The sequence below is a fragment of the Rattus rattus genome, chromosome 2, assembly GCF_011064425.1.
Source record: "Rattus rattus isolate New Zealand chromosome 2, Rrattus_CSIRO_v1, whole genome shotgun sequence".
Lineage (NCBI taxonomy): Eukaryota > Metazoa > Chordata > Mammalia > Rodentia > Muridae > Rattus > Rattus rattus.
The window spans coordinates 46,045,522-46,067,769 of record NC_046155.1 but is presented as its reverse complement, the minus strand read 5'-3'; the positions used below and the strand labels follow the sequence as shown (position 1 = coordinate 46,067,769).

Genomic DNA, 22,248 nt, shown 5'->3' with positions numbered 1-22,248 from the left:
CAAGTGCTGGAATTAAAGAAGTGCACCACGGGCTTAGTACACATTTTTAAGTCACAATTGTGGGGTAGGGGAAACGTGTTAAAGTCTACATGATGCATATACAGTGCCTATCACATATTCTAGTTTTTTTCTTCTTTATAACCCATTAAGAAATGTAAAAGTATTTTTAGTTCCAAAATGCACAAGAAGATAACAGATAACAGGTGAATTTGAGTAAGTTACGGCTGACCAAGTCCAGCCCTAAGGCAATATGTATTCCACTCTGGTAGACCGGTGGAGCACCAGCAAGGGCCGCCAGCGGATTCTTCCCCATTGTTAAGGACATCAGACAACTTGTGATAGGCTCTGGCATGCCAAGGCCAAAGTTAGGCCACAGATCCTGCTTTCCATCTGGAGTTAGTAGCTTAGTTTACAGACAGTGTTTTGTGTTCTCTCAAATCATTTATTCAGTTCATAATGGCGCATTTGAACAGGATCAGCAATCTTGGCAGACGAAACACATATACCCACTGACCCCAGGTAAACCAGCCCCCCAAGGGTTTGTTGGTCCTGGTGGACTTCCTCTCTGAGGTGACCAAATGAAGCCCCGTACCATTGGCACTGGCATTCTCTTTGGAATGTGACCTAAAGGCTGAGGGAGGAAAGCCAGCAGGAAACTGAATATGTGGCAGGTGACTTCCCTCACAGTGAGGGGCTTGGCTTGTAAAATAGAGAAGGCCACGAGAAGAGACCTCTCAGCTAAAGGTCCCGGAAGTAGATTTGGACATGATTTTAAGACAGAATGGTCATTTTCAAAGGGGTAGAACTTGATGTCCCACATAACTTTGGTAAAATGACTGTTTGACTGTACATTTTTTCCCGTTTTTTGTTTTTGTTTTTTTTAAGACAGGGTTTCTCTGTGTAGCACTGGCTGTCCTGGAACTCATTGTGTAGACCAGGCTGCCCCTGAACTCAGAGGTTCACCTGTCTCTGCCTCCTGAATGCAGGATTAAAGGTGGATGCTGCCCTGAACACCCCCCCCAACCCCAAATACACACACACTTTTAAGGCTGTGGTCCTGGTGGATTCCCACTCAGAGGTCTCTGTCCTCTCAGTACACTCCAGTCTCTTTGGTGTGAGACCCAGTGGGCTGAGGAAAGGAACTCATTGTCCATGATTTTTTGACTTTTTTTGTTTCGTTTTGTTGCTTGTTTGTCCTTTTTTTGTACAAATAACTCCAAGAGCCTGAAAAACTCAAATCTAGCAGCTTTCCCAATGAGACAGCCCAGTCAGGGCACAATGGGGAAGGGTAGAGAGGAGTTCCCAAGAGGATTCCCATGGCTCCTTCTTCTCTTCCTGAATAGGGAGCTGGAGAGATGGCTCAGTGGTTAAGAGCAGTGGCTGCTCTCCCAGAGGACCAGGGTTTGATTTCCAGCAACCACACGATGGCTCACAGCGGTAACTCCAGTTTCAGAGGGTCTGACATGTTCTCTGACCTCTGTGTGCAGAGACATACATGAAGGCAAGACACCCATACCCATAAAATATTAAAAAAAATAATAATAAAAAGCCTTTTATAAGAATCACGCAGGTAAACGTTTCCCTTGCTTACGAAGGAGGAAGTGGAGAAGAGGAAGGGATTGGTGCATCCTCTGTCCTGACTGGACAAGAATCACACGCTTCCTAATTACTCTAAACTGTGTGTGCATCTCCCAACACCAGCAACCTCTGCTGAGAAGGCCTCAGCTTCTGGTCCTCAGGGACAAGGGTCAAGGACAAAGCAGACTTTGCTCTTGTTTGGGGGGAGGGGGTGTGCTTTTTTTGTTTGTTTTTTTTTTGGTAGTTGTTTTTGTTTTTTGTGGTTGGGTTTTTTGTTTGTTTTGTTTTTCTTTTCTTTTTTTTTTTTTTTTGAGACAAAGTTTCTCTGTGTAGCCCTGGCTGTCCTGGAATTAGCTCTGTAGACCAGGCTGGCCTCAAACTCAGAGATCTGCCTGCCTCTGCCTCCTGAGGTTAAAGGTGTGTGCCACCACTGCCTGACCTTGAACTTCGAATCCTCTTGCATCCACCTCTCAAGTACAGGGATCACGAGCATAGAAAACTATGCCTGAATCATACGGGTGCAAAGATCTGAATCCAAAGCTTTGTGAACGCTGGGCAGACACTCCCAACCACGCTATATCCCCAGCCACCGTGATCCCCTTTTGAATTTTGTCCTCTGGAGTCCAATAAGTTAGGTGCTTACATGGAAACAGGAGCCACCTCCCCACCCACCATTTCCCAGCCTGGCTTTCAGACCTTATCTCAAAGAGGAATGTAGACACAGGTATGTACAGTTGCCAGGGGAAAAGCTGGTCCACACGGCGTGTGAACTGGTCCTTGCAGGCACGGAGCACTTAGAGACCCTTATTAAAGTAGGCAAAAAGGACTTGTTCTCCATACTTGGCCTTGATGGTGTTCTGTAGCTCTGGCTCTAGATAGGAAACTGGTAATTCACTGAAAGGAAAACCAGAAGGGGGTTATGAGGATGCTACTAAGACAGTCAGCAGTTTACCCTGAGAAAAAAGCCCACCCATATGTCACCTCTAAGAAGTCCGTCCTACTTAGCATTAACTGTCAACTCGACATGGCCTACAGTCACCTGAAAAGAGAGTCTCAACTGAGTAAGTGTCTTCATCCAGGTGATCTGTGGGCATGTCTGTGAGGAATTGTCTTGGTTATTGGCTGACGTGGGAGTACCCATGCTAGGCGGCACCAATCCCTAGACAGGTCCCTTGGACTCTCTGAGAAAGCTAAGTCACTAAGCACCATGCCTCTGTGGCTTCTGCCTCAAGTTCCCATTTGAGTTCCTGCCTTGCTGCCCTGCCCTGTCCTGCTCCCTGGAAGATTTCACTCAGTCTGCTTAGAGGTCCTTGGCCCTCTAAACTTTGTTGTCACTTCAGGACTCTTGAGGGGCCACTGCATCTTTGTCTCTCTTTCCAATGTAGCCACACTGAATAAAGTCTCTTCTGCTTTCCGCAAACAAAACAACAAGAACGACGAGAACGGGGTTGGAGAGATGGCTTCCAGAGGGTTCTAATCCAAATCCCAGCAACCACGTCAGGAAGCTCAAGCCTGCCCTTACCTCCAGCTTCAAGGGATCCAAGGCCCTCTTCTGGCTCTTGCAAAGGCCGGCCAGCACCCAGAGAGACACACACAGATAAAACACACCCTCCTTCCCCCGAGTAGCTGTCAGTCACAGTGTTTGCCCAATCAACAGAATGAAACTAGAAGAGTCCATTCTAATTTTTTAAAATATCACCCACCCCATTTTGTATGTGTATATGCATGTGTATGTATGTGCACATGTGCACGGAGGCCAGAGATTGACATCAGCTGCCTTTCTCAGTTGTCCTCCATTTTATTTTGGGGACAAGGTCTCTTACTGAACCTGGAACTCACCAATCTAGCTAGGCTGGGCAGTCAATGAGCTTGGGGGGCATCCCGCCCCTGCCTCCCTAACACTGGGGTCAGAGGCACACCCTACTACACCCAGCTCTTTTACATAGACTCTGGGCAATCTAACCCAGATTCCAGGGTCTGCATGGCAAGTACTGTGCTAACTGAGCCAGTTCCCTACCTTTCCTTAAGTTTTTTTGAGACAGGGTTGTAAAGAAAGAAAAATGTTTTTAATTGTGTTTGTTTGCTAGGGTCCCGGACTGGCCTTGAACTCTCTTTTTTCCTTTTTTTTTTTTTTTTTTTAAAGATTTATTTATTTATTATGTATACAGCATTCTGCATGCATGTATGCCTGCAGCCAGAAGAGGGCATTGGATCCCATTTCAGATGGTTATGAGCCACCATGTGGTTGCTGGGAATTGAATTGAACTCAGGACCTCTGGAAGAGAAGTCAGTGCTCTCAACCTCTGAACCATCTCTCCAGCTCCTAGTCTTGAACTTTTGATCCTCCTACTTTAACCCCATGTCCTAACCCCAGTGTGGGATTACAAGTTCAATTCATGATCTTTACAGCCAAAATTATTACTGGAATTAAATGTCACATTTGACCTCCACCTCATCTACCTGGAGGTGGAGTTCTTGGCTTTAACATCTGCCTTCTCCACGAGTCTGTAAGCTCAGGACTCAGCAGGTGACCGGCAGATGGCCACGAGCCTGCACAGACAGCAGGTGACTGCTACTATCTCAGATCATGCACAGCTACACCTGTGTCCTGGAACCAGTCCCCAGCTGAGCCCAGGCTGACGTCCCCACTCAATCATCTCTTCTCCCACCCTCCCTTCCAGGAAGCACAGAGGAAGAAAAAGCACAGACCCGAAGAAGCAGAATAAATGCCTTTAAAGGCCAGAGCCAGGCAGATGTGGCCTGGCTAACTCGCAGTTGGCAGGACAAGAAGCTTCCTGTCATCCCCCGCCATGTCTCTAAGGCACTGAGTAAGATCAACACTTACTCCTGGCTTCTCCCCCAGTCCCTCAGAGTCCTGGCTAGTGTGCCATCCCCTCCCAACCCCCAAGTTAGAAGGCCAGAACTTAGGCAGATGCCCACCCCTCCCTCCTAGCAGGTCAGTTGAGAGCAGTAGCAGAGTGTTTGATAAAACAAAGCAGGCGACAAATGGCTGATACCATTCCTGAGGGAAGAGCCCACATGCCACTGGCACCATGAAGAGGAGGCTGTAATAAGAAAGGAGAGAAGTGTTAGGGACGTGTCCCAGAGGCCTGGCCACACCCTGTCCCTGAGCTCACACACCTGACCTGCCTTCCCTCCTGCCCTTCTCTGCTCCATTTTGAGACAGGGTCATGGTGTAGACCAGGGGGAGGAGCTGGCTGAGGCTGATCCTGATCCTCCTGCTCCTGCCTCCGCTGGGAGGACACCCACCTGTGTGCCACCGCCCTGACTGGGAATTGAACCCAGGGTCAGGTGCATACTAGGCAAGCAAGCCCTCTCACCCCTGAGCTCATCAGGACTTGGTGATGGAAATCAGTGTCCCTCCCCCTCCCTCCAACCTCCACTTCACAGGGCAGTAACAGGAGGGGAGAGAATGGTGTATCTAGGGAGAGTAAACAGAAGACTTTGAGGTCACAGGCACCAGCAGAGCACAATCAAAGACATCCCGGTCAATGGCAAGTTACTAAGAACATGGTGTGCCATTTTTTCTGTCTGTGACAGCCTCGACCAACCTCTGCCTCTTCTAAGAAATTCTTCTTCTCTAAAACCGCTCCAGACTTGAGGGAGTGGGGACCCAGGAAGAACCCTGGCTCACACGTCTGGGTGCCGTGGCCGGCAAAGAGCCCAGGCCATCGAGGACATACTCACAAGCAGCCACACAGCAAGACCTGCAGCGGGGCGTGAAGCACTTTCAACTTCTGCAGGAGGAAAAGAAAGAGAGAAGCAGAGGAAGTGTCCCATGAGGGACTGGGTGTCCCATGAAGGACTTAGACGCCGCAGAGCACCCCCTGCGCCTACCCCACCAGAAGCTAGAGGCTGGGACCTGCTACCCTGATGGGGAAAAGGTGTGCCCCTGGCTCTCTGCAGACAAGGTCAGGAAGCCTGTTCTCATATCTGAAATAGAGGCCGGTAAAGGCCGGCACAAGCCCTGCTTGAGTAAAATGGGGTGGTGGTTCCCGGAAAGGCGCGGAGGGCCAGTTTCTGGGGTAGGCAGGGAGAGTGACCTACCTTCATCAGGTGTAGTCTCTCCAGCCTCTCCATGACGACTGGCAACAGGACTGGAAGAGACAAGCAGCTGAGAGGGAAGACAGACTCACCAAGCCCACGGCTGCAGGCAGATCACAGCCTGAGGGGGCTGCTGTCGCCCCAAGACTTTCCAGAAAATACTTGCCATTGGGAGAAAAGCAGACTGCATAGGCACCGCTAGACAGACTTCCCCCAAGTCCCAGAGTAAGTCTGCTTCCCGAAAATGCGTTCACCACTGAAGACAGACACACACCCCTGGACCCGAAAAGTGTTTCACAGGCTCAAGCAAACACATTTGCATCTTATTCTGCAATACGCCCCGCTGGGATCAAGGGGGGCCATTGCCCCTACCACTGTCTCCCAGATACCGTCCACCATTGCCCAGCATTATTAGCCAAATGAAGTTAACTTGCTCCCCCAAATCAGATGACGTGATAGAAACTGGAAGAGCATGTGTGGGTCCCCTGGGCTATCAGCTCTCACAGAAAGATTGAGAAGGTATGCCACCTCCCACCTGAAAGCTGAGGCGACCAAGGTGACCAGATATTCAAGGGTCCCCCCAACACAGGCGTTCCCCATCTTACTCATGCCAGGGGCTGCCATGGTGATCCGAGAAATAACCACTTGTGTGATGCCCACAGCCGCAGCTCTCTGGGGGGCAGAGAAGGGCTATCAGGGGTCACTTATCAAGTGTTCATGGGCTACACTACAGAGGCGAGGGGGAACATAGCCAGGTCTGAGCAGGTGGAGGGGATGGATGGACTCACTAGGAGCCAAGTGTCTTACCCAACCCACCCACCCGAAATGATGGGGAGCCTGTCTGAAGAAATAAGTGTGTGTGTGTGTGTGTGTGTGTGTGTGTGTGTGTGTGTGTGTGTGTGTGTCTCTGTGTCTCTGTGTGTGTGTCTGTGTGTGTCTGTGTGTGTGTGTGTGTGTGTGTGTGTGTGTCTGTGTGTGTCTGTGTGTGTGTGTGTGTGTGTGTGTGTGTCTGTGTGTGTGTCTGTGTGTGTGTGTGTGTGTGTCTGTGTGTTTCTGTGTGTGTATGTAGAGTATGTGTGTGTGTGTGTGTGTGTGTGTCTGTGTGTGGGTCTCTTGTGTCTCTGTGTGTGTGTGTGTGTGTGTGTGTGTGTAACTTATAATGGCACCCAGGGCATGTATGAGTATGAAGCCCTCTAGGAGGGAAGGGGGTCTGAGGGAAAGTCTCTCCTCTGCTTACCCGAGAATGGCCAAGCTCATTTTGGTTCCTGTCCTTCACACAGATGCCCTGGATGAGTTCCCTAAACAACAAAAGTTTCTGGACGTTAGGAAGTAGGTGCAAGGAACCTGCCTGGCAGGTGACACATCGGGTCACCAGCTCCAAGGACGGATGCAGGAGGAAGCCCCCTCTTGCAGCCTGGCCCGTCAGTCTCCCTTCTTCATCCCAGAGTGGATGGTATCTCAGAAGTGACCCTGAACCGTGGCCAAGAAAGCCAGCCCTGGATCCACACTGCCTCACTGGACTCCTGAAGCTGTAGGTATATGTGCGACCTTGAGAATGGTCTTCAACCCTTCTAAACCTCAGTTTTCCTCATGTGGAGAATGGGGATAATTCTGGCACCTACTTCATGGAACCTAATGAGAGTTAAATGAGCTACTGGCCAAGTTCTGAGACCAGTGTCTGACTTGTATCCGTTCCCCAAACAGTAGCTATTCTGTTCTTAGACAAGCTCTTGGCATCCCTCAGTTGGAGACCAGGGAGATAGCCACACTCGCTCATCTGCTTGGGAGGCTAGGCAGAGAAAGGAGTGGGGTAGAGCGGAGAGATGTCCACGCACGATGCTCTGCAAGCTCTTTCTACAGGGGCTGCTGTGGTAAGCCTCCATCTACCAACAAAATGTGGCTGTAGTTATGGACAATGGTGGCAATGGCATCTAAGATACCCAGTCCTTATGCCACCTGTGTTCTAGGAAAATGCAAAAGGGAAAAGAAAGAAAACAGAAACTGGGCTGGGGACGCAGCTCGGTAGTCATCCTTGGCTAGCATTCAAGTTAAGCCTCCAGGATCAATACCAGCATGTCAGAGAGAAAAAAAAAACAAGATGGGGGGGGGGAGAGGAGGGGGAGGAGAAGAGGAAGAGGGAAGGGGGAAAGGGGAAGGAGGGGGAGGGGGAAGAGGGAAGGAGGAAAGGGGAAGGAGGGGGGAGGGGGGAAGAGGGAAGGAGGAGGAGGGGAAGGAGAGAAGGGGAGGGGGGGAAGGAGGGGGAGGGGAGGAGGAAGAAGAGGAGGAGGAGGAGGAGGAGGGAGGAGGAGGAGGAGGAGGAGGAGGAGGAGGAGGAGGAGGAGGAAGAAAGCAGAAGCCGCCACTGCCACCATTATTTCTGGTAGTACACAACTATTATCCCAGCACTCCAGAAGCAGAAGCAGATCAGTGCATGCTCTAGGCCAGCCAGGTCTACACAGTGCGACACAGTCCAGAGGCTAAGAGCACACACTGCTTTTGCAGAGGACCTGAGTTCAGTGCCCAGCACCCACATCAGTTTCACAGCTGCCTGCAACTTCAGCTCCATGGAGATCCAGAGTCCAGTCTCTGGCCACCTGCATTCACATACGCGTACGTACCCAGACATACATACACATGATTAAAAATAAAATCTTTAGTCAGGCATGGTGGCGCATGCCTTTAATCCTAGAACTCAGATGGCAGAGGCAAAGTGGATCTCTGTAAATTCAAGGCCAGCCTGGTCTACATAGTAAACTCCCATGTCAGCTAAGGACACAAAGTCCCTCTCTCTAAAAAGAAGACAAGAAGCAAAACCGGCAAGATGTGATCGGTTTCTGCTTTACCTTTTGTGAAAATCTTAGTTGGGCTCTGGGGGCATCCGCCCCCTCCGCTGGCTTCTCAGAGCATCTGGATACTGTGCTAGCATCAGGGGCTCAGTGCTGCTGCATCTCCTCCCCTAAGCTAAGAGTTTGGGACACAGGCAGAGTCTGCAGCTCTGACTTTCTTTCACTTGGACAGGATCTAAGCTAAGGATATACCTTTAGGGATAGAGCACAAGGCATTGAGTTCGATCCCCAGCATGAACAAGAAGAGAATGACTGGTCCACAGGTCCATGCTTAATCAACCTCACTCCACACCCAGTACACTAAATTCAAGCCACCCACCATTCTTTGGGCCATGACAGAGGAATGGCGGCCCTCGAGGACCTTTCAAAACTGGTCTTCCCTGTACTGCCCAGTCCCAGAAAGCTACCAGCTCAGCGTCTTTCCTCCTTCCCGTCCCTGCTAACCCTGTGATGGAGAAGGAGCACAAGGCCCCCTGTACTCACTGCTGTCGCATCATTGGGATATTGACACAGTTAGCAGCAGCTACAGCAGCAAAAGGCACCCATCGGCCCACCAAGGGTGGAGCTCTCTGTTGAAGGCAGGGAACAAAGGAAGTTATTCAAGCTCATATGAAGATGGGGGTAGAAAGGCTTTGGATTATACAGGAAGAGAGGCAATTCAACTCTGCCAGTGTCCTGTGTCCGGACAAACACTCTGGAATCCTCAAACTCCTATGAGCAAAGGAAAGCTGTTTTCTCTGGAACTCTGCTGCCCTCTGGTGGCCACTCTGCTCACAGCACCCCAGCCGTACATACCTTTGTCCACAAGTTCATGCCCACTGCAGTGGCCACGGCAGTGGAAGTAGCTGTGAAGTAGGAGAGGGCCATCTGCCTAGTGAAAGAGAAATGCCAGATGGATGAGTGTGTAGGTGCTGGGGTGGTGTCACAGCGGCTCAGGCAAGGCCAGGGGCTTTAGTCTCTAGAACCATCACACACACACACACACACACACACACACACACACACACACACACACATAATTCCCACTACTCCGTGCCAAGCACCCTTTTTAGTGCATTAAACACATCACACGGTTTTCTGCCAGAACCAACGTATATTGCTGTTGCTCCCTGTTTAGAGAACCCTCCTGGCCTCCTACATGTTTGTATCCTTTTGCTGGCTAGAGTTTTATCTCAACTTGAACAACAAGCTAAAGTCTTAAGGTCAGGCTTTAGGGAAGCCTTTGGGGCATTTTCTTAATTAGTGGTTGATGGGGCGGGGGACAGCCCAGCCCATTGTGGGTGCTGCCATCCTTGGGCTGGTGGTCCTGGGTTCTATGAGAAAGCACACTGAGCAAACCAGAGGGAGCAAGCCAGTAAGCAGCACCCCTCCACGGCTTCTGCATCAGCTCCTGTCTACTGTCCTGCTTGAGTTCCTGCCCTCCCTGCTTTGGGTGATGAACTGTGAGTGAAACAAACCCTTTCCTCCACAGGTTATTTTTCATGATGGTTTCATTGCACGGACTTCCCCAGGGGCCAGTCTGAACAGATCTCCACTGCTCTCCAGTCCCACCACTCGTCTCCACGACCACAGCAATGTCAAGCTGAGGTCACTGTAGACTTTTCCATGTGTTTGGTTTGGTTTGGTTACTGAGCAGGCTCTCAGCACATAGCCCTGGCTGGCCTGGAACTGCTATACAGAACAAGCTGGCCTTGAACTCAGAGATCTGCCTGCCAGCCTGTTGGAGGATCTTTAAACAGAACCTGCTATGTCTTACTCATCAGGGACTCTCAAGCCTCTGGGACCTTGCCTGGCACATAATTAACACTCAGCAAAATTCTGGGACTAGAGAGATGGCTCAGTGGTTAAGAGGACCCAGGTTCAATTCCCAGCTCCCACACTCAACGACTCTTATAACACCTGCAACTCCAACTGGAGGGTATCTAACTCCTTCTTCTAGCTTCACATGTGGTGATTGGTAACAAAACACACACACACAAACAAAAGTAATCTTGGGGCAGGAGAGATGGTTCAGTGGTCGGGAGTACTGTTTTAGTTTTGGTTTTAAGACAGGGTCTCACTGTGTAGCCCAGGCCGGACTGAAACTCACAGAGATCCTGCCTCTGCCTCGTGAGTGCTGAGATTAAAGGTGTGAGCCACCATGCCCAGCTTGGTTTTTGTTTTCAGTTCTTATTTTTAAATTATGTGTGTGTGCATGTGTGCATGTGTGCACATAGAGGTCAGGTCCCCCTGGAGCTGAGCACCGACCGGATCTGGGTGCTAGGAAGCTCTGGAAATGCAGGGCACGCCCTTAACTCCTGAGCCATCTCTAGGGCTCAAGAGCACTGGCTGCCCTTGCAGAGGACCCAGGTTGTGTTCCCAGCACCCACAAGGTGGCTCACATCCACCCATAACTCCAGTTCCAGGGGATCCAATGCCCTCTTCTGATTTCTGCAGGCACCGGGTATGCATGAAGTGCACAAACAATAACACAAAATAAATAAATCTAAAAAGTAGAAATAAATATTTTTTTAAAAAAAGAATACATTAGTCAAATGAATGGCTATCTTGACATAGTCTGGGGAAAAGACACTCTAAGATGGTCTTACTATTTCAAACCCTGGGCACCTGCCCAGCGTGGGCCCCACTTCGAAAGAAAAGACAGAAGGGTTGCTCTGGGGAGACGGAGGATAGCAGGTCTCCTACCTGACTGATGTGGGGGACGCTGCATTCCGGTTGGTGTAGTTGACCAAGGCATTAAAGGATTGGTTCACCCACTGCCAGAAGACGACGGCAGGCATGGTCCTACAAACAAGGGAGGCAGGAGAGATAAAGAGGGGCCTAGGGTCTACTAGGCAACATAGCATCTGCAGCTTTCTAAGCTCTTCCTCTCACATGGGGTAAAATCCTGCTTTGTTGTTTCTTGGAATTTTTCTGCCCTTCCTGAGATAATCACTGTGTGTCCTGTTCCCATGACTCAAAATTCTTTCTCCCCAAACTGCTTCCCAATCTCCATCATGCTGCATCTCCAAGAGGACAGACCCTAAATTATTTAATCCCTGGCACCTGGACCAACAACTAACTAAATGAACACAGAGGAGTAGAGGACTTAGAGGGAGAAGGCAGGGAGGGGAGAGTCAAAGGTTGAAAGCTTATCCCCTTCCCAGCCGAGAAGAGCAAGAAAAGGCCTTCCCTTTTTCATTTGGGTGTCAAACATTTAAAACATAAATCCACTGTGGAAACTATACTTTAAGAATTTAGGGAGCTGGAGAGATGGCTCAGTTGGTTAAGAGCACTAACTGCTCTTCCATTGGTCCTGAGTTCAATTCCCAGCAACCACATGGTGGCTCACAACCATCTCTAATGGGATCCAATGCCCTCTTCTGCTATGTCTGAAGACAGCTACAGTGTACTTGTATACATACAACAAATAATTTTTTTTAAAGAAAAAAATTAGGAGGAGCTGAGCACAGTGGCACATGCCTTTAGTTCCAGCACAGGGGAGGCGGAGGCAGAGGCAGAGGCAGAGGCAGAGGCAGAGGCAGAGGCAGAGGCAGAGGCAGAGGCAGAGGCAGAGGCAGAGGCAGAGGCAGAGGCAGAGGCAGAGGCAGAGGCAGAGGCAGAGGCAGAGGCAGGTGGATCTCTCTGAGTTTGAGGTTTAGCCAGTTCCAGGCCATCCAGAGTTACATTGTGATACTCTGTCTCAAAAATAAAGCAATATCAACAAACAAGAAAGAACTTCGGAGGCTGGTAAACTGCTAGATGAGGAAAGACCCTGAGTTCTAGCCCCAGGTCCTAGGTCTCACAGAAAGAGCAACTTTGGCTGCTAAATTGCCCTTTGACCTCAAACTTAAGAGATCTACCTGCCTCTGCCTCTAAGTGCTGGGATTAAGAAGCAAACCACCACCACCTGGCAAAAGTTTTGTTGTTTAAAAAAAGAAAAAACACTTATTTGGGCTGGAGAGCTGGCTCAGCAGTTAAGAGCATTGACTCTGTTCCAGAGGTTCTGAGTTCCATTCCCAGCAACCACATGGTGGCTCACAACCATCTGTAATGGGATCTGATGCCCTCTTCTGGTGTGTCTGAAGACAATGTATTCACATATATACAATAAATATTTTTTAAGTGGATCTTCCCACTTCAAATTATTTAAAAAAAAAAAAAAAGACTTACTCCTTTAATTCAATTACTATAGGGGCAGGGGCAGGGCAGAGGGCAGAGGGGCAGAGGGGCAGAGGGGCAGAGGGGCAGAGGGGCAGAGGGGCAGAGGGGCAGAGGGGCAGAGGGGCAGAGGGGCAGAGGGGCAGAGGCAGAGGCAGGTTGAATTTCCTTGAGTTCAAAGTCAACCTAATCTACATAGAGTTCTAGGTCAGCCAAGGCTACCCAGTGAGACTCTCAAAACAGTAAACTAGTAATACCCCTCAGGATGCCTAGCGGACTGAGCACTCAGGCCTGTCTGCATCACCATGAGGCCCCTGCAGTAGATCTGAGTGAGGTCATGAACAATCACTTAGCTTCAGGAGTCCCACCTAGCAAAGGGAGATGACAGAGCGCCTGTGTGTGTGATTGAGAGGGGAAAGGCCATTCCCACGAAGAGATTACTTAGCATGGTGCCCAGGATCTGGGAAGTGACTGATGGAGGACTGTCATTACAGCTTAGCCCTCCTCCATCTTGGGACTCACCTGTAGAACTGGAGCATGAAACCTGTGATGATCATGCCACCAGGGACCTGGAAGGACATCCGCCCGATGACATTCATCTTCTCCCCAGTGTCAGGGTGGAAGGCTGAGTCATAAAGCTTCTTAGCATACAGGAGCTGCTCCACCTGAGTGCCAGGGGTCACAAGTCCCATCCTGTCACCCAAGGACAACATCAGTGACACCCTGACCTGATGATCCCTGTCTCCTGCCTCCCCGTGCTTCTCCTGACTTCCTGAGACCTTTGCCAGCTCCCCCAGCCCCAGCTTCTCCCTCCCCTAGAGAGCCCAGCAGCCTTACGCTGGTTCCTCCAGCTTCCCCCTCCCCTGACCACGTCCTCACCTGCTCTTCTCCACCACCGACTTGGCCCAGTCCAGCTCCTGCTCTGACACAAACACAGTTCGAGGATCTGTGATGTTAAAAAAGTGCTTCACACGCCCCAGGAAAGTGCACTGGTCCCAGCGGGGAGCATCGATGTTAAAGCCAGACAGATCGGCTTCCATATTGTTCAAACACAAACTACAGACCTAAGAAACAAAGAAAGAGTGAGAGTTGATCCCTCAATCAGTTTTCCCGAGGCTCCGGCAGTCAGGGACCCTAAGCATCTCCTGTGATGATCTAGGAGCCCTATGAATGGTGATGAAACTAAGCAACTGTCAACAAGGTTTCCTGGTCCACGTCACTAGCCAGCCTTGTGCGTGATCACACTAAGGGAGACGGTGTCTGCCACAGAGGAGCTCAGTCTGACTCAGCAATAAGAATTCATCAGAACTAGCGTAATATCCCCTGTACTAGCACGGAAACAGGAAACAGGTATTCTGAAATAGAAGCCCTCTGCTTTCACCAACTGCCTGCATTGAAACTCTTTACCAGTCTAACCACCACAGCAGCAAGAGTGCGAGGTGGCTAGGCACGTTGTCTGTAGTCAGGAAGCAGAGGATCCAATCTCCCACAGCTCCCCACCTCACCTAAGGGGGCTGGGGAGTGGGCCCCAGAAGCATCTGTGGAAAGGACAGGACACGGGTTCAGACTTGTCTGATCTCAGCAGCGTTCTAAGGCCTTGGCACACCAGTTGGATGCCTGTCACTCTTACATTTTGGACGCCTGGAAATGCAAAAGGGCAGTTCTAATTCTACTGCGCGTTCAAGAAGTAGTCTGGCTCCTTCCGTCCATAGCTGTGGTGGTCCCTGTGCACCAGGGTAGCCAAACTTGGGAAAACAGTTCCCGAGTGGCTGGCTGTCTTACACTGCAGGGGCTCTCTCCTCTCAACTGGATCTGCATTTCTACAAAGAGGAGCCTTGGGTGGCTACATGGTCCACAGGACCTCTTTCTCATTACCCATCCCAGTGAAAAAGCGTGGGGGTTCTCTCTAATGGTACTGTCCCTTTCACAACTGTAGGTGCTTTCTCGAGTCTGGCCAGTGACCCTCTGCTTCCCATCTCTCCGCCAATGGAGGTCTAAAGTCAGTGAGCAGGAACCACGAGGCAGCAGTTATGTTATGCAGTGTTCAAATCTCCAGACTTCCCAGGTATGAGCAGAACACCTATTACCGGCCAGGATGGAACATAGATGATCTCTGATCCTGTTCCCAGTAGGGTCCTTGCTTCCTTCTGGAAGCTCCAGAGTCAGGTCTCCGCCATCTGCATTTCTCTTAACTTTCTCACGTTTCAAACTCCAACCAAAAACGGCCCACTGGGTTCTGCTGACAACACTGGAGAGCTTTCATAGCTCATGGCTCCAAACTCACCCATCCACAGTACTCCTGAAGGCCTAAAGCCTGCAAGCCCTGTGATCAGGTGGAACACGGCAAGAGCCCCTCTCCTTACAGTTCTGGGGTTACTTCCTTGTGGCAACAACAAGACAACGTATGAACGTTGGGAGGGAGATGGGGGTATTTGGGCTCATGGTTCATATGAATGCATCCCTTGGAGGTGAGGAAGGCCTGGCGTTAGAATGAGGCGGCCGGGAACACTGTGTCTGCATCAGGAAGCAGTGAGAGGCAAAGGCGGTGCCCACCTAGTTTCACTCTAGGACCTAAGCCCATGGGTTGGTGCCAACCATATTTAAAGTGGGTCCTACCCAGTCAATCCTCTCTGGAAATGCCCCCCTCTCTGCCCCGCACAGGCACGCTCAGCAGTGTTTCTCCTAAGTGGTTTTAAATGCAGGGCGACCTGCTGCGGATATGGGTAGCCACCCTGCGAGATTTACACCCTCTGCCCTGGATTTTCAAGGGCCAGCAAGAGCTCATGTAGCGCCATACCGCTTCCAAAGGCACCGCCCCTCTCTCAGAGTAAACCCATCCCAGGGCGCCCTGCTCTTCACAAAGAAAAGAGAACTCGGATTGGGGATTTAGCTCAGTGGTAAAGCGCTTGCTAGGAAGCGCAAGGCCCTGGTTGGTCCCCAGCTCTGAAAAAAAAGAACCAAAAAAAAAAAAAAAAAAAAAAAAAGAAAAAAAAAAAGAGAAACTCTCCCCTGGCTCCTGCAGGCAAGCTGAGAGTGAAGATTTGCCATCACGGAGGACAGCTTGACTGAGCTCAAGAGAGCAAATTGCCATGCTCCCAATACACCCACAGGTACATGTAGGATGATGTCATTATGCAGCAAGGCGGGTCCAGGGTAGGCAAGGCGTATCATTGGATGACAAGGAAGAATAGGCGGGGAAAAGTGGAGAGAGGAGGAGCGAAGGTGAAAGTTGGAGATCACGAGGAAGATGATTCCGATCCAGGTGGTCTAGGTCAATTTTATCTTGTCTAGGTGGGCGGTTTCTATCTTTATTAATTGGCAGTGAGTTTATTTTGTGGATGTGTTGTAGATTGAGAATTTAACACATAAATGTGATTGTTAGGTTACAGTTTGTTGAGTCGTGATTTTACCGGGTTGGGAGTTTTTAACTACCAGGGGGGCGGTTGCTAGGAGTGTGGGCAGCGTCCATGGCAGGAAACTGAGATAGGCCAGCTGCTGCTGGATTTCTAGAACCTAGCTGGAACCAGAGAGTTCGCGGCTAGCAGAGAGCTGGCAGGAGAGATACTAATCTGAGATAAATTAGCACTAGTTCAAATGGCCCGCCAGAGCCAGAACTGGCCAGAGAATGCGACCACCAGGGTATACACGGGAACCGGTTCCGCCCCCTTTTTATTTTTACTGCAAAATGTACACATGCCACCAATACTCCTACATGTGCAATGCACATCTACAGAGTGAACCCTCTCCAGCATCTCCTCCCACCTTCAACTTAACATTACAAAGTCCTCTGCCTTTCATACAGAAGCCCCTCCACCAGGATGTGGCAGTCACATGCTGAAATATGCAGGTGGCTTTGGCTAAAGTATGCTGGTGGCTTTTGCTTTCGGTACTATTTATTTGCATGTCTGTTTTTTGTTTTTTTGTTTCTTTTATTTGGAGAGGGGGAGGCGCATGCCGTGTGGAGGTTTAGGGAGCAGCTTGTGGGAATCAAGTCTTTTCCTTCCCCTCTGTGGGTCTTGGGAATTGGGCTGAGGTTATCACTTTTGCTTCCTTTACAGAGGTCAGGAGAGAATGCACACAGTGCTTGGTTTTTAAAAGTAAATCATAAGGTTCCTCCCAAAATTTACATCATGTATCTGAAACATCTCCCCACAAAGGGCATCGTTGGCTGACTCCTTCAGGGATAACTCAGGTCTTCGATTCTGAGCCCTTCCTCACAGCATCATGGGCTTTTGTCATTCAAAAATGTATGTAACATCTGCTTCCCCCAGACTGTGAAGTTCATTAGCACTGTAACCACGTCTGTATCACACATATGCCCTCTAAAAGCGTACTATCGGATTGATGTTACAATTTATCTTGGGTCCTCTTGATCTCAAGGATGGCACTTCTAAGTCAAACTCAGGCTTGCCTTGGTCAGACAGTAAGAGCATGTCTGCTTCCCTGAAGCTACACACTGTCAATTCCACCAGTACCAAGCCATATGAGGTCTCTTGGTTTTGTCCACAGTTACGCTCCCACACAAGCTACATGTAGTCCTTCTTACGGTAGCCACTGTATACAAGCATGGCCCACACCAAACACTTCTGGCAGAGAAAGGTGAACATCAAGCCAACCCAGGCTGAAAAATCTAACACTGAAAAAATCCAGGCTGTGACTCTAACTCACCTGGAGAGGTCCTCTGCCTGCTGCAGTCTATTTTCTACCTTAAAAAAGAAAAAGAAGGAGCTGGAGCGATGGCTCCATCTGTAACATGTCATCAGGTAGAGATGTGCATCAGTAACCCCCATGCTGGGGTAGGAAAGTGGGGGGCCAAGAAGAAGATTCCAGGACTCCACCATCCAGCCAGTCTAACTGAACAAGCTCGAGGTTCAGTGAGAGACCCTGACTCGAGACTGGATCTATCTGATGTTCGTTTTTTTTTTTTTGGTTCTTTTTTTTTGAGCTGGGGATCGAACCCAGGCCTTGCGCTTCCTAGGCAAGCTCTACCACTGAGCTAAATCCAACCCCTGATGTTCGTTTTTATAGCAGCAGGAGCTCTGGTTGTGGGGAGAGGGATTGAAGAAGACACCCACTGTCTCCACATGCACACATTCACACATACACATGCATAACTCACTAAATAAACAAAGAAATCCAGAAATGGAAGCACATGTCAGAAACCCCCATGTCTGAGAGGCAAAGAGGATCAAGAGTTCAGACCTGGGCTCGAGAGACAGTATCTTAGTTATTATGATCTAATGCTATGAAAAGACACCATGCAGGGAGTTTTTGTCTGTCTTTGGTTTTTGAAGACAGGGTCTCTTGATGAAGCCCTGGATGTTCTGGAACTCACTCTGTAGACCAGGTGTGGCCTCAAACTCACAGAGATTTGCCTTCCTTTGCCTCTCTCTCATGAGCACTGGAATTAAAGGGCATGTGCCGCCACCACCCAGCTGACTATAGCATCTTTTAAAAGAAAGCATTTAGGGGTTGGGGATTTAGCTCAGTGGTAGAGCGCTTGCCTAGGAAGCGCAAGGCCCTGGGTTCGGTCCCCAGCTCCGAAAAAAAAAAAAAAAAACCAAAAAAAAAAAAAAAAAAGAAAGCATTTAATAGGAGGCTTGCTTACAGTTAGTCCATGACCACCGAGTAGGAAGGCTGGCAGGCATGGTGCTAGATCGGTAGCTAAGAGCTTACATCCTGATCCACAGGGAGCTGGTGAGAGGAGACTGAGCCTGGCATGGGGTTTTTGAAACCTCAAAGGCCATCCCAATGACACACCTCCTCCAACAAGGCCACACCTCCCTCCTAATCCTTCCTAAACAGATCCACCAACTGAGAACTAAACATTCAAATATATGAGCCTATGGGGGTCATTCTCACTCATACCACCACAGATGACTCAGGTAATGCTCTTGCAGAGGGCCCCAGGAGTTCAGTTCCCAGCATCCACGTGATGGTTCCTGCAAACATCTATGACTCTGATTCCAGGGGATCTAAAACCTCTAGACGTCTGTGAACACCAGACACTCAGGCAGTACACAAAGAGGCAGGCAAACACTTACATACAAGTCAAAGGAGGCTGAGCACAGCGGCACACCCCCCTTGTAATCTGAAAACTTGGGAGGCAGAGTCAGCTGGATCTCTGTGAGTTCAAGGAGAGCCAAAGCTACATATCGAGACTCTGTCTCAAACAAACCAAAACCAACCAACCAAATAAATAAAATAAAATGTTTCTTTGTTTTAAAACAAGTTCAGACAAATCTGGGTGATACATTGAAACAACACGGGGGGAGCCTGTTCACTCTCCAGGAATACAACGGTGAAAGGAGGAAACAGACTCCAGCAAGTAGTCCTCTGACCCCACTCACAGGGTGTCAATCCAAAAGACACTCAGAAGCCGAGATGTCTATTAGCATACCAAAGTGTCTGCGGGCCTTCACCTCACTCATTCCCTGTGGCTCCTCCCAGCTCTTCTCATCCCACCCCTATCCTCAGCTCACTAGAAACAGCTTTCTTTCCTCTAGCTTCTCAGTCCTATAGAACACCACTCCTCACCCCCGGCCCCCACGGCACCCCACCTCCCTCACCACAGAGAGAGAAGAAAAAAAAAATAAAGCAGACTAGTAGTAGTCTTTGCAGAGAAAGCTCATCTCCTCTAGCAAGCGGTACCAAAGCTCAAAACAGAACCATAGGCATAGTTCTAAGATAGAATACTTGTCCTGTAGGCATTAGGCCTTGGGAGATCCAGGCAGCTCAAAACTCTGCAAGACCAGACCAAAGACCACTGACACAGCAGACTACTGTCAGGTTGCCTAGAGCAAGCAGGAGAATGACAGTAATAATTAAACCAGTAGGATCAGGCCCATGTTTCCAGACACTCATCTGACTCCAAGGTGACAGTGAAAACGGATACCATACCACCAGAGGGGAATCTGAATGTGACCTTTCCCATAAAAGAGCCCCAATGTGGAGACCAGTAGATTAGTAGATAAATGGGAGGGGGCTCTCTAATCTAACCACTCACCTTGGGCCTCTGCTTTCTTTTCTTTTCTTTTTTTTTTTTTTTTTGAGACAGGGTTTCTCCATGTAACCCCGCCTGTCCTAGTAGACCAGGCTGGCCTCAAACTCAGAAACCTAGATGCCTCTGCCTCCCAAGTGCTGGGATTCAAGGCATGCATCACCACCACCTGTCTAATCCCCTCGTCAAGATTCGGGACTGGCTTTTTTTTCCCAAGGATCTGATACAAGTATGCAGGCAGCAGATGTTCTGATATTTTTAAAAACTTTGAGGGAGAAATGGCTCAGCAGTTAAGAGCAATTGCTGCTCTCACAGAGGACCTGGGTTCAATTTTTAGCACCCACATGATGACTGACAGCCATCCATAATTCCAGTTCCAGGGTACCAAAGACACATGTGGTACATTACATACATGTAGACAAAACACTCATATACATAAAGCAAAAAAATTTTTAAAGGTTTTATAAAAACTTGATTGTAAAAAGACCTGAAAACTAGCAGGGCATAGTGATTCACGCTATGTACCCAGTACCCATGAGTACCCAGGAAGGAGGCAGATCTATGTAAATTTCAGGCCAGTGTGGTCTACATAGTGAGTTTCAGGCCAGCCCGAGTTACATAGTAAGAATCTGTCTCAGGGGCTGGAGACATGGCTCAGAGGTTGAGAGCACTGACTGCTCTTCCAGAGGTCCTGAGTTCAAATCCCAGCAACCACATGGTGGCTCACAACCATCTGTAATGGGATCTGATGCCCTCTTCTGGTGTGTACTCACGTACATAAAATAAACAAACTAAAAAAAAAAAAAAGAAAGAAAGAATTTGTCTCAGAACAATGACGACAATAAGCCTGAAAACCCATACTGGAAAAATCTGCTTTTGTTTCAGTAATCTTAACTAGGTTGGTGAAAGAGGTGAAGCCTGAAACCCGGATTAAACTATTATTTGCGACAGGAATTGCTCTATGTACTTGACATGCTCGGAAAGATAGGTAACTGGTGGGGCTGGAGAGATGGCTCAGCGGTTAAGAGCACCGACTGCTCTTCCAGAGGTCATGAGTTCAATTCCTAGCAACCACATGGTGGCTCACAACCATCTGTAATGGGATCCGATGCCCTCTTCTGGTGTATCTGAAGACAGCTACAGTGTACTTGTATATGATAAATAAATAAATCTTTAAAAAAAAAAAAAAAAGATAGGTAACTGGTACACGTGCATCAGCAGACATCCAGAGATACCACTTCTACCTAAACTATCAGCTGTTAGAAGAGTTTTCTGTTTACTAAACAGATATAAACAGCTCTGAGGAGAGGGACGTAGTGTAGCTCAGTGGCAGAGAAGGCTTGCCTGCCCAGTACAAACCTCTGCCTCCTGAGTTCAGTCCTGGAGGGCAAATGGCATTCCTACCTGAGCCACAGTGTTTACAAGCAACACTATAAAATAAAGGGTTTACAAGTTAGTTCAAGTCCGGACTCTATCATCTACACCTAGGGCTGTAAGGAAATTAAACCTCGTATAAGAAACATTCCACTAGGAAGAATGCAATTTCCACGACGGCAGGTTGTACTCCAGTGTCGAGAACCCGACCTGCCACAAAGGTAAGGGTAACTTTCCAGTGGTCCCGCTTGCAGTCCAACATGGCTTTAGCAAAATCCAGAGGATCCCAGACAATTTAACACTCCCGATGCCGGCTAACCTCAATGCTAGGGACTGGTCCCTAACCTGCCTATCGCCCTCTCTCAGGCGACCTCCCCCAACCCAGCAGAAATCACCTATCCTGGAGATAGACACGCAGCCCACAACTTCTGAGCCCTAAATCCTGACACCCGAAGACAACGAGGTTCAGAAGGGAGGAATCCACTGGAGCCCTAGTCCGTCTCTCCCGCCACGCGGCTTCTGCAGATGCAAGTCCAGCACGCAGTGCCTGGCAGCCACCACAGAAGGGAGCCAGGCTCCCTTCGGAGGCTCGGGGAATAGGAGTAGCTGTGCTTTTGGCTTGCACTTGAGGACTCTTACCTGGTCCCAGAGGGGATGCAGCCCGCGACAGCCACCAGACGAAGCTGACTAGGAAAGCAGAACTGAAGTGTCGCGGCTAGGCCCGGGAACCACCCCCTCGCCCTACGCCCACCTTTCCGACCAATCACAGGCCACAGGCTCCGGCCAGCCACGTGGGCGGTTTTGCACCTCCCGCAGGCCCGCTCGCCAGCTCGCCCCGCCCTCCCGCCACTCCCGAGACCGCCTGCGCAATGAGCGGGTGCTTTGGCGCGCTTGCGCACTTTGGGTAGAGAGGAGCAGAACCCCGCCCCATCCCGCTGCTCTGCTCCTCCGCTGTGCGTGCGAGGGACGTCAGGGGCGGCGCCGCAGCAGTTACCCCTGGTAACGGGGGAGGCAGGAGGAGGAGGCGGAGGAGGAGGAGGAGGAGGAGGAGGAGGGACTCGGCTTGAGGATGGTGAGTGTGGGGGCCCCGGCCCTTCAGAGCTGACCAGTCACCCCCCCCTCCTGTCCCCAGGCCCAGGGCGGGGCGCTGCTCTTAAAGCGGAGGAGGACGTGGGATGGAGCTCGCCTTGCTCTTTCGGGTTCTAGATCGGTTTCAGGGGCGAAGGAGGAGCCCCTAAAGTGGGC

The 22,248-nt window shown here is 49.8% G+C and overlaps 1 protein-coding gene across 1 annotated transcript; it reads right to left on the bottom strand.

Moving 5' to 3' along the window:
* Window positions 1-425: 425 nt before the first annotated feature.
* Sfxn2 (sideroflexin 2) lies at window positions 426-21,743 on the bottom strand. Its single transcript, XM_032892133.1, has 12 exons — window positions 21,643-21,743; window positions 13,509-13,693; window positions 13,152-13,322; window positions 11,175-11,273; window positions 9,285-9,360; window positions 8,973-9,058; window positions 6,881-6,941; window positions 6,249-6,315; window positions 5,647-5,696; window positions 5,287-5,336; window positions 4,596-4,643; window positions 426-2,472 (listed from the first exon to the last, which is right to left on the bottom strand). Exons 2-12 carry the CDS (start codon window positions 13,667-13,669, stop codon window positions 2,373-2,375), a joined length of 969 nt encoding a protein of 322 aa, XP_032748024.1. The 5' UTR covers window positions 13,670-13,693; window positions 21,643-21,743; the 3' UTR covers window positions 426-2,372.
* Window positions 21,744-22,248: the final 505 nt, after the last annotated feature.